The sequence below is a fragment of the Sinocyclocheilus rhinocerous genome, unplaced genomic scaffold, assembly GCF_001515625.1.
Source record: "Sinocyclocheilus rhinocerous isolate Xijiao unplaced genomic scaffold, SAMN03320098_v1.1 scaffold1993, whole genome shotgun sequence".
NCBI classification, from domain to species: Eukaryota; Metazoa; Chordata; class Actinopteri; order Cypriniformes; family Cyprinidae; genus Sinocyclocheilus; species Sinocyclocheilus rhinocerous.
In genome coordinates this window covers 144,680-157,698 of record NW_015665016.1, presented here as the reverse complement: position 1 = coordinate 157,698, position 13,019 = coordinate 144,680, and the positions used below count along the sequence as shown (strand labels likewise).

The following is a 13,019-nucleotide window of genomic DNA, read 5'->3' as shown; positions in this document are numbered from 1 at the left end:
AATGATCAAACCCATAATGAAAAAATATATATATATTGTTGCATATCAGAGTAAGTGGGAGAGAGGAAATAAATCAGAAATGTGTCACATGCGCTACATCTGTTTTTCCCTTCTTTAAACTGTGATTTAACTGAACAAACCTAACGAAATAAGCCTTTAGTTTTGCATTATACTTACGTTGAGCAAACCACGCTGATTGTAATGTGCCAGGTTAGTTTGTGAACCATTCACCTAGAACGATTCTTTGACTTGAAGGATTCTTTGACTTGAAGAATTCGTTCATAAATTGGTGTTTCAGTGATTAGACTCAAACGAATTCGGCTATTCGAGTCGGTGTTGAATCCGTGTATCATTCGATCATTCGTTTTTTTATTTAATATTGAAAGTAGAAAAATGAGAAAACGTTTTTTCCAAAAATTAAAAAGGTATGTTTGTTTAATTAATTAATTTGTTTAAAATTAAATATTTTAAACACTAAGACATAAGGAAAGAATAATAAATTGGCTTGGGTATATATAGGAGTAGTCACTCTAGTTCACACAGTTCCAATAAATTGCGATGGGTTAAATAAACTCAATAAGCAGACAGCCGCGACTACAGTCAAGCGCAGACCAGTATTGAAGTGCACGGGAAATGAGCAGCAGTCATATTTAAAGCAGTTGAAATTAATATTGAGTACTGATTGATGTTCACTTGGATTTTTCCCCATCGAGGGGAAATAACTTAATACTCTGTCATTTATAGTCGAATATGCTGATTTGCTGCTCAAGAAACATTTTTAAATTATTATTATAATTATTAATGTTTTTTGAGCAGCAAATCAGAATGCTTTCTGAAGGATATTGTGACTGAAGTAATGATGCAAAAAATTTAGCTTTGAAATCACTATAAATTACATTTTTAAATATATTAAAATAGAAAACAGTTATTTGAAATAGCCTAGTAAAAATATTTCGTACAGTTTTGCTGTACTTTGGATCAAATAAATGCAGGCTTGGTGAACAGAAGAGACTTCTTTAAAAAACATTAAAAATCTTACTGTTCAAAAACTTTTGACTGGTAGTGTATAGTCAGCTTTAATTGTTCTCTCATTTCTAGCTTTTAATTGGTTTAGAAATCAGATAGGCTAACTGCTGCACAATAACCAATAATAATCCCCCGCGTAATCTACGCCCCTGGATCGAATGATACACGGATTGTGTTCGAGTCTGAATGGGACTTTTCGTTTGTGAACGAACGGAATGAACTGAAGTGTTTGTGTGTGAACTGAACAAACAAAAACAAGGGAAGGGGGTTAAGATTGTGTAAAATGAGACCGTACAACAATACACCACTAAAATGACGTAAGTACTTTATTTAAATAAAATAGTTTATTTATTTTATGTATTCATGACATTTTGTTGTTGTTTTATGTAGCCTAATAAAAAAAAGTCACACCAAGCAGATGACAAACGTGATAAGCAAATGCATGATTCTTGAACATTCTTTCAATCACGGATAGTAGCCACTGAACTAATCCGTGAATGGATCTTTTAGGTGAATTGACTGAAAAGATTCGAGGCTCTAAAATGAATCAAAATCCCCACCACTAGTTACCATAGCAATAAAAAGCACACATACATTGGGCGCAGATAGTAAAACGCACGCAATCTGGGTTTTTAATGACGTGTGACTTGACTCATGCGAGGGGGCGGAGTGATAGCACAAATAAATAAATATCGAGTCCAGCGGGGACCGCGGCTTCCCGTTATCGCTGCGTTTCATCCTCCTAGTTCAGCAATTGTTCAAACCTGGACATAGCCACGGGGTGAAGGAAAAGGAAGGCGAGCGGTTTTTAGAGATGAGGAGAACAACGCAAGCCGTTTGAAGGTTTGGGTGACTGCACATCGAGCGGGGTTTTTTCAGGAAGATTAGTCCTTGATCTGGAGGAGGAGAGAAGGACGACTGGTCGAGCCGAGCATCATCGTAACAGCCTCTTCCAATACAACGCGGAAATAACGAGGAATATCTTTTAAGACTTTATAAAAATTGTCTTTTATAACCTTAAAGCTCATCGTTTACTCTTTATAAATAACTATTTGCGGTTGAAATAGTCATTACGCATCTCATATGCTCCCGCATCCCCACGAGGCGAATACACGGCGCAGGCGTTGACCTGAAATGTATATTATAGTAAACACAGAGTCTCGCTCTGTATGATTTAGTATTGCCTTAAATATGTCCGTTGCTCATCATCCATGGTAAAGACTTTATCTCAGCTTGGTCTTGATAACAATCACATCGTATTAATATCGCAAATTGTGGTCGAGAATCCATTTTAAAGGGCCTCGTTCTTGTGGACGCTTTGGAACATCTCGACGCGTCTCTTTATACGGGAATAAGGGCGTTTGAATCCGCGAGGGACGGGAGATGTCGGGTCAGACTTTGACGGACCGCATCGCCGCGGCGCAGTACAGCCTCACGGGATCCGAGGTGGCTCGTGCGGTGTGTAAAGCGACCACGCATGAAGTGATGGCACCTAAAAAAAAACATCTCGAATGTAAGTGGGTTCAGGTTCAGATTACACCTTTCCTTGCCTTGTTCATACCAAATATACCTACACCATGGGTCCGTTCACCCATACACTTATTAATAATTTATTTGCCCACTTTGCCCATTATGTTCATGCAATGGCTCCTCAAAGGTCATCATATACCACTGAATCGGTTATAAAGGCATACGGTGCTGTTTTGGTGTCAGCATTGTGGAATGGATATGTGCAATTGTTCTGTGACTAATGAGCCCTCATTTCACAGTGTGTCTGTCACAAAGCAGAGAGACGCCAGAATGAGCAGAGAACATGGCTTCCGTCCACTGTATGGCCTGGAAAGAAAAGCAAACCATTTTTCTCACTCTTCCAAGTAATTAGTTTGGAAAGTAATTTATTTGGTTTGAATGCATTTCATCTATCTATCTATCTATCTATCTATCTATCTCTCTATCTCTCGTCTGTCTGGGAATGGATATGTGCAATTGTTCTGTGACTAATGAGCCCTCATTTCACAGTGTGTCTGTCACAAAGCAGAGAGACGCCAGAATGAGCAGAGAACATGGCTTCCGTCCACTGTATGGCCTGGAAAGAAAAGCAAACCATTTTTCTCACTCTTCCAAGTAATTAGTTTGGAAAGTAATTTATTTGGTTTGAATGCATTTCATCTATCTATCTATCTATCTATCTATCTATCTCTCGTCTGTCTATCTGTCTGTCTCTGTCTAGCATGTACAATATAGGGAGAAATATGTACTTTGAATGCCAAGGTATTCTAACTATAAACTCTAGTCTAGTACCTTTTGTCTACTAACTTGTAAGTTTACCGTAAGTGTACTCCGTGTTGAAAGCATGATAGGAAGTGCACTCAGAGCTAAACTGAAGTATTTTGGCAGCCCCAGTCCGTTTTCATTGCCTCTCAGATTCACCCCTGCTGAATTATACATTCCTCATTCAGGTCAAAGGTGAGGATGTCACCAGGAACATTAAGTGGAGAATTTGATACAGACGTTCCACCCCTTTGATATTCTATTATAGTGTAAAACTCAGTCTTACTGTGTGTCATGTAAAAGAATTTTATGGAATGACAAAATATGCATGTTATTTACCCAGATCACTGGTAGTAAAAGGAGTTGGTAGAAATTGGACACAAAACAGGCAAACAATGTAAAATTCAACCGGAGTTGTGTATTAAAGTGCATGTGATATTTAAAGTAAAAATACAACAAACAAAGCTTTTAAAATGTGCTCATGCTGAAATTTGAGCACTTTCTCTTTGAAATATGGTGCATTGTGTTAAATCAATGGCTTTCAAATAGTCCTGATCAGCATCACAAAAGGTCTCCGTTTGTGGCAGGTGTCCCAAGCTCCTAAGCACTGTGACACACCCACATCTGTCTCAGAGGAGCATGGGTAATCAGAACACGTCAATTAAATCAGAGATAAGCAATTAAACTGTGTAGCTCAGGACAAAATCACATGGTTGGAAGTTTTTTTCGTTGGTTTCCATCCATGTGATCTTCCCGTGCTGAATATTTATTCAGTTTATAGTTTTAAACCCCTCAGTATTATTTTGCTTGCACCGTTCAGCATTCAGTCAATTTCTCAGCAATCTCTTTAATGTGCTGACTCATTAGTTCACCTGCCATTTTGTAATGTACACTCATTTCAGTATCATAACGTGGCTTGTCTTGATTTTTTTTTAATCAAGTGTACTTAATTGTAATTTTTTAATATTTTGATATTTAAAAAAAGCAAGAAAATGAAGAAATTAAATTGCATTTTGCTACATGGACATTTCCACTGAATAGGAACAGAAGAATGTCACTCTAAACCTGCTGGGTGGATTGTGCTGCTGAATTGGTGCATGTAGAGACTTCTTGTTTCACCTCACTTCTGAGGTTTCCAAATCCTCCCTGGCTGTTTAAAAATGTCATTGCCTCAATTTTATGTTGAGTGACAAGGGAAACTGCACAGATGTTTATATCAAGATATTTCGGGCTTACTAAAGGCTTCCTTATATCAGGCCATGTGTTTGGAATGGTCTGCCTCATTAAGGGACACCAGAAGCAACAGTAGACATGAAACAGTACTGACACTAAAATGTCCTAGTGTCATTGCATTAGATAAGAAATATCAAACCAACTAGCATCTGCAAACAAATGATGCTAGAGCTTTTTTCAGAACTAACTTCACTTTACTTAACTAATTTTGCAATTATGTCTTACCAACTGCTGCTAAGGTGATTTTAGTGGATGCATGAAATAATTTTCCCTCAAGTTCACCGAGGTGTCCTAGCAGTAACCATAGGTGTAGATCATTACATTAACTGGACATGTTCTACTCTAGTGTTAATTTTGTCAGCCATTTTTAATTTAGTCTTAGTTTTACTCTTAGTCTTTTAAATTAGTATTAGTCTTAGTCCTGGTGTCAAATGTACTTTTTAGTTATCATATTTAGTCAACCTTGTTCTGTTTTTGTTTAGTCAAGTTTTAGTCGACTAAATGTCTGAGCATTTTAGTCTAGTTTTATTCAATGAAAACTTTGTCACATTTTCGTCATGCTGTATAATAGTTAAACTGATAAAAAAAAAAAAAGAATATATATATTAGAGTCATCATCAATGATATTGCATGTTGATATAGTCACAGTTATCGTTTATTGACCTTATCGTCGGCTCGTCATCGTCTTGCCTTAGTCATGGAAAAATATCTCGTCAAAGAACAATTTTCGTCATACATTTTGTTAACGAAATTAACACTATTCTACTCATTACCTCTGTTCAGCAAATTTTTGCGGACGAAATCCAGTAATTTCAACAGGAATCCATGCAATCAGGAATTTCATGTGAGGATGAAATATTTCCCATACAGATTTTACATTGAGTTTAATTTGGCATGTTCACTAACGGAAAGCCATTTGAAAGTGACTTGTGCAAGCTGTGCTTACATTGCTACACTTTTGACAATAAACAACTGATCTTTTTGCCCACAAAATTTCTCTAATGTCATAACGCCTTAAAACAACTTTAGTCAAACAGAAAATGTCCTAATACTTATGAATGTGAACAAGCTGTTTTGGAAAATTACTGGATAAACAAGCACCATTTTGAATAAAGTTAAAATAAGGGGTTCATATTGAATAACTTACTGCCAGTTTCTTTATGTTTTTACTCCACCAATGACAATGGTTTCAAAGAAAGTCCAGCAAACTGTTGTGCATTGTCTAGTAACACAGTAGCAGTGTTTTGTTCCTGAATCAATATATGTGAACAATTCAGTTGAGTGAATGATTCAAAGACTCATAAAGACAGCCACTTGTTTCCTTCCTGAATGATTCCAACGATTCAATCATAAAGACCATCACTTGTCACCTAATACTGGTTTATTGATGTAACCTGCAGAAAGTTTCACTAAAAAATCCCAAGACTGACAAGAACATGCAAACGGCAGAGTACTACAAACCATGAAACATCCCAGTGCTGTTGGACAATTACATCAGCATTTTATAGGTGAAATTTCTGCAAATGTTAGCAATGTTAAAAATGTTATGCTTAATTATCTGAATTAAATGAAAACATGTTGTTTGCATTGGCTGCTGACTAGATATTTAGCTTTTCTGCTTTGTTTAGCATAATCTTATTCTAATTGGATGCATATTCGCGGTACTATGTATATTTATAGATGAGTCAAGAAATCAAGGAATGAAAAATACACATAGGCATCTGGTTCATTCTATGTCGATACTATGTGTGGAGACTGAAGGTAGAATGGCCATGTGGGGCCAGACAATCTGGGCAGGGTGTCGAGCTCAAACGCGCACTTGAGTTTCAAACATCAACAGTATAATGAAAAAGATTCATTTTGTCTAATAACCATAAGGAGATATATGACTGATTCTCTGCTAGATGGGAGGGACTAAAGAAGTAAATCATTAATCTGAGTTTCACAAGAAAAAAGATGTTATTGAGGCCACCAGGGTGTCATTTTAACCAAAGTGGTGATTTAAAGAGTTTCTCTTACAGCTTAATCAGAGTAAAATTTACGTTAGCTTATGAAATACATTAAACTCACCACATTACTCGAGAGAATAATGCATTCAGGCTAAGATGAATTTTTCAGTACATCTCTGTGAATCGGTTTCGCTCTGTTTTGCTCTTTTTCTTTCTCTTTGTCTCTTCCTGCCTGCGTCGCTCTAGCTTGCTCTTTCTGTACATGTCTTTCAGCAATTACAAATCAAATGGTGCAACATTGGTGATACACTCTTTGCAGTGTGTGATAATAAAAGAGTGAAAGATGGTGCTGCACTGATGTCACTCAGCAAGAGAAATCAGCAGTGCTGCTGTGATGTTACAGTATTAAAATGTAGCTTTCAGCCAATCACGACAAATCATAGTGGCTGGCAGAGTGCTTTCAGTACCCTGGACAGGGACACCACCACTGCAACCAAACTAGCACCTCCTTCTATTCTTATATTCTGCCATTTCCCATTTTTCCAGCACCCTTCCCCCCACACTGCTGACTTGGAGGTCATTGCGTCCTTGGAGCCTTATTCATTGTGCATTAGTCATTGTGCATGCTAATTTAAAACTCCAAAATGAGTCATTTATGATTTTTAGCTTATGAAATACATTAAACTCACCACATTACTCGAGAGAATAATGCATTCAGGCTAAGATGAATTTTTCAGTACATCTCTGTGAATCGGTTTCGCTCTGTTTTGCTCTTTTTCTTTCTCTTTGTCTCTTCCTGCCTGCGTCGCTCTAGCTTGCTCTTTCTGTACATGTCTTTCAGCAATTACAAATCAAATGGTGCAACATTGGTGATACACTCTTTGCAGTGTGTGATAATAAAAGAGTGAAAGATGGTGCTGCACTGATGTCACTGATGTCATTTTTCCAGCACCCTTCCCCCCACACTGCTGACTTGGAGGTCATTGCGTCCTTGGAGCCTTATTCATTGTGCATTAGTCATTGTGCATGCTAATTTAAAACTCCAAAATGAGTCATTTATGATTTCACTATAAGCACACGTGCACATAGTTGCACTTGAATGTAGAGAGAGAGAGATGTTCTTCTGTCCATTCATTGCACAGATGTTTGTAGCGCTGCTTGCTTAGTGGTGAAAGTGCTAAATTTGTCGCCTGGGTTAATCAGGCTACAATCACACTGGCAGTCGTGTACATGGCATCAATGGGTGCTGTTAGTACACCGCTGTGCCATGAATAATGCAAGACGAGATGTGTTTCCTGTGTAATCTGACTGACAGGCCCCCAGGAGCCTTTAAGAGACCGGGTCTGCCATTAGAGATTAGGCCACGTAGGATGGTACTGATTCTCACATTGGAGGAGAAGTCAGACATACTGAGATTATAAATGTCATGCTGGAGATTGAGATTAGTTTATCCAAATGGGGAAAGGGGATTGAAATTCAAATGGGTCAAGGGACTAGAGATTAGGCTGGAGAGGTAAAACAGAGCACTGTGATTATAATAACACATTCATGTTTATCTGATGTCAGATGCTCAGTCAACATGAAATGTGTTTGCAAAGCATTTTGCTTCCATAAAGTGACTCATTTCAGTGTTACACACATTCAAATTCTATGATATACCATATAATACCATATCAGTTATCGACTGGTATTAGAGATTTTAATTTATTGGGTGATATTGGATTTAACTCTGCATGCTTATTTCATCTATTTTAATTATTTATATTACCTTTGCTATCATCTAATACTCACTTAAAGATATCTTTAAAAACATAATTTGCTGCACATTATAATGCTGTGATGCCTAAATTCAGTTGTAGCATTTAACTGATTGATTTTTATTTATTTATTTAAACAAAATAATCTAGATTTTTTTATATTGTCCATATATTGGTTATTAGCCATAACCTGATATTAACTGATGACTTATCTGTATCGGCCAGCTTCTAATAATATTGGTGCATTCCTAAATATAGGTGCACAATATGTATTTCATTTTCACCAAATTTTGAGTCACAGATCAGTCTGGTAAAGTATTTTTGGAAAGAAGATTAAAAATACTTTTTGGTAGCAAAAGTGACATTATATTTTCATTTTACTCTTTTCAGAGTAGAAAAATGTAGGGCGAGACTTGATTTTATCCATTAGGAATAATAAATGGGGTTCAGTGAGATTTCATATTGATTTTACTGCAAATATATTTTAACTGAATCACACTTAAACACATTAAGCAAAATTAAAGTCTTATAGTAAACTATTGGGATATGTACTCTAAGTGTATTTGGGCATTAGACTGTTTTTCAATATTATTAGCAAACTTGTCATAAGGAAGTTAAGGGTGATTTACTTAAATATTTGTAAAATGTTAAAATATTTCCTTCAGCAGAAATAAAATTGTCAAATTGCCAGGTTTTCTAACAATTACTTTAATCATGTTAAAGGGGTCATATGATGCTGCTAAAAAGAACATTACAAGAGCTTGTAACACTCCAAAGAGAAAGGAAAAATTGAAATCGCATCATATGACCCCTTTAATATATGATTTAAGCATGATATACACTCTCATCTGCACTACAGAAAGGAAGATATTCTCCTGTACATGCTGGTTTACACTGGTTTCTTCTTGGATGCTACGTCGCCACGCTGCTTGCCAGTGAGGGCACATGGGCAGTCTCTCAGTTGTTTTGCTCCAGGGAGCGGCCTATAAATAAATAGAGCTTTTCAGGCTTCATTCATGTGCAGCGGTACATGGCTGTTTTTGTTCTCGAAATACACATATTCAGCTCTCATTTTATTTACACACTCTATCTTAAAAGCAATATTAATTCCAGTACGCTCGTCAGTTTGCATAGCTCTGCAGAATGGACATGGTGAAACTGTAAATTTCGGTAAAATCAAGCAGCTAGTAGTATAGCATCTTTGGCTGGGGAATATTGGTAAAAATATGCAAACATTAAACTTGTCTAAAACAATAAGATAAGTACACCATGGCCAGGTTATTTAAGGTCTGAAATATTTAAGACAATCACTTGTTATAAAAAGCTGACTGTAATGCACCTTAGCATGCTAAGATTTGCATGAAATGTTCATCTGGTTGCTTGGTCATTGTGCAAGTTTGCAATAAAACTCAAAGAAACTATCACATGACACTTCATTGACAGCTTATATTACAGAAGCATTCTGTGATATTAAACAAGCTTTTATGATATGACATAACAATACATAGAAAATGACACTTATAGGAGTAGACATCTCAGCAATGGTTACTCACATCCACAACATGCAATATTACACACAATTAAGTCACTTTAACTAACAAAGAATGCACCTTCACAATCATTTCACATAATTTTACAATCTCTGTGAGTAATTGGACGCAAACCTAGTCAGAACTCACCCAGCCGCAGAGCATGCTCTACAATAATAAGAGCTGTATGGAAATGGGTTAGTTTGAAATATCACTGTTGCAGCAATATCTGATTGTGCCTTTAATTATTAGGATGTGAATCTATCTCTCTTCAGATTATTAGTATTCAGTTTTTGTGTCTTTATTGTGTTCTCATGTCATGTATTTTATTTAGAAATGTCTTGGCCTGTGATTGGAATCCTCTTCAGTTGTCTTGTTATCAGGTGTGGTCTTATGTATTTCTAGTCCACACATTTCCCTTGTCCTGTGTCTAGCATTAGTCAGTGTAACCATGTATTGATCGGTGAGTTGTTGTTTTATAATTAACACTAATGACTAAAGAAACATATGGGAACAATCAAGGCTGGTAATGAACATGACAATAAACACAGGAAACTAGCAAACAGGTAGATAATGAGGCCTAGCATGTACTTTAGAAAGTTGCAAGAGACTATATTGTTTGTAAAGATTGGACAAACAATTTTTGTTCAACCAAGAACTCTAAAGAAAAAGTAAAACTGCAGTTGTCACCTTCCGCTAGTTTGGTCTATTGTGGTCAGGTTGCTGTGTATAAGTTATTATCAATATATTGTTAATTTTCATGGTTTAGTCTTGTATTTCTGCTTGCTATAAGAGTTTATGTAAAAATAGCCCTAAATTAATCATGTTAAAGATAACAGATTTTCTATGTCTGGTTGGTAATTCACTGAAACGAATGAACAGTACTCAGAATACTATCACAAGATTTGTAATTCACTGAAATTGCTGAGTGGTAGGCCTACTTAAAATACTAGTGCAAAACAATATATATTATAGATAAGATACACTGTAAAAAATGACCGTGAATTTAACGGTAAAAGACTGTAAAAATGCTACAGTAAAATCCTGTTAAATGGTTAATGGTAAATTCCCCTACTATATACGGTGAAAAACTGTATTGGACATTACATGTATTGGACATTAATTTTACGGTAGTATACCGTATTTGGAAGTGAAAAAGACCGTATAATTTACAGTGAATAACCGTAAATTGACATTCCCAGAATTCCCTGCGTTACATTTCAAATTTGATGTTTTTTTGTTGAAATAACTATGTTTCTTTTTAGTTTTTTCTTATCAGTTTTGTATATTAGCGTTGTGCGTTACACCTAATGTTGTTAAATGAATGTTTATTGCATTATTTCAGTGTTTAGCGTTTGTGTGAATGACACTGTGCACCTTCTATATATGTTATTATCTAAAAGCTGCTTGTGATGGGCTTTGGTTCATCATGTGACTTTCTCATCACCACCTGCATTTGGTGGTTATCAGTGTATTACAAAGGTACAAAACAGATTTCAGTACTTCAATAGGTTGGTATATAATAAAATTTTATCAGTTAATGAAATTACGGTATTTAACTGTAAATTTAAGTTAAAACCGTAAAACCTAAAACGTTGCTACCGTATTTTTTACGGTAAAATTCCGGCAACCACAGCTGCCGGTTTTCTACCGTAAATTTTACGGATTTTTTTTTACAGTGTATATTATATCTTATATCTATATATTATATACAGTATTATATCTTATTTATGATCGTGTCATGATTAAATGTCAACCACCCATTGAAAGGTTTGCCGTTCAAACTAAAGTGTCTTTATTAAGTTCAATAGCATTTACGCATAATGTCGTGTGTTGAGTCACAACCCGGATCAGAGCTGCTGTATGAAGCAGTCTGTGTACACATGCTGTTAGATCAAGTGGAAGTGGCAGTAGGTTTTCTTTTACAGTCTTTAGCTATTCAATTAGGAGGACACTCACTGTTAATTGACTTTTAACTGGCCTCTTGTCTCGCTCCATGGCTGTGTACATTGCTTAATTAAATGTTGCCGTGTCTTAATATTCAACAAAGGAGACCTGGTTTCCCGACACCAGACTAAGTGCTGCGGTTGCCAGGGAAACAGGCGGTTTAAGCATGTCTGTCTCCCCTCCTACTCATGTCTTTAGAAGAGTTAAAAATACTGGCTTAGTGACGGACCGCTCTGTGCATTGTAACACATGACATGATACCTATGTAATGTTGGTGCCTAGTTTGTAATAGCTATCTCAGCGTGCATAAATGTGAGTTGCAATTACTCCACAATGGCCTTTACAGTCTGGGTGAACAGGCTTGTGTAATGATACCTCTGAAGGTTAATTGAATGTCTAAAGTGCATTTTCTAGACTAGAGCTTTCTCTGCTGCTAATGGTCACTTCATTCTACTTAAGGTGTCCAGTGCATTTATTCACCTTATTTTGCAATGCAGAATTAAGCTATTTTCTTTGAATGTAGATTTATTAGCCATTATATGTAAATAACTTGAAGAATAACAAAGTGCAGTAAAAGGTCTATTTGCACTACGAACCAGTGAGTTTATGATTCGGATCATAAATCGAAATAATATGATAACAAATACCAATTTGTGGTATAAAAAGCGTAACGTACTGTTTTTTGCAGGTAAAATAACTGGAAGCGATGACACCGGCCTTGTACATTCAAGTTACACATGCCAGCATCCACACATGTGTTAAAAATAAGGTGGATGGGGTGTTAACTATGAACACATAGACCAAGCTGTTATGAATTTGGGATTTTATTTGCTCAGATTTACAAAACAGTGAAAACAAATTCTGTGATTTTTTTTTTTAATAAAAAAGTAATGTGTTAATATCCGTTCATCATTCATGCTATAGTTTTTTAAATTATTGACGGTGTTTCCAGCAGATTTTCTGTAATATGTGCATTTTTTTGTGTAAGTTTCTTGTACAAATGGACATATAAATATTGAATATGTGTGTGGGGGTCAGGTTTGGCCTACATTATTGGAATCAAACTTTCAAAGGGAGACAAAATGTCTATTCAAAACTATTCAAAATAAATTACAATTGATCATAATTTAACAATTTAAAAAATGCAGTCTCGGCTACAAAATATATGCATTGTATTTCTTATACTTTGGAGAAAAATCTGAAACTTCTGAAACATGCATGTTTTTATTGGTGAGTTTTTTTTTCTTTAACTTTATTGTTTTTAAAGGCTAATTGAGCTGTGTGTGTGTGTGTGTGTGTGTATATAT

General features: G+C 35.9%; 1 protein-coding gene across 8 annotated transcripts in view; it reads left to right on the top strand.

Annotated features, from left to right (window-relative positions):
• Window positions 1–1,643: 1,643 nt before the first annotated feature.
• Window positions 1,644–13,019, top strand: part of LOC107730927 (clathrin coat assembly protein AP180-like) — a 48,449-nt gene continuing 37,073 nt past the window's right edge. For all 8 annotated transcript variants that reach the window (XM_016541887.1, XM_016541886.1, XM_016541890.1 and 5 more), the window contains exon 1: window positions 1,644–2,539. In XM_016541887.1, coding sequence (XP_016397373.1) covers window positions 2,410–2,539 — 130 coding nt within the window. In that variant the 5' untranslated portion in view covers window positions 1,644–2,409. The remainder of the gene's footprint in view (window positions 2,540–13,019) is intronic.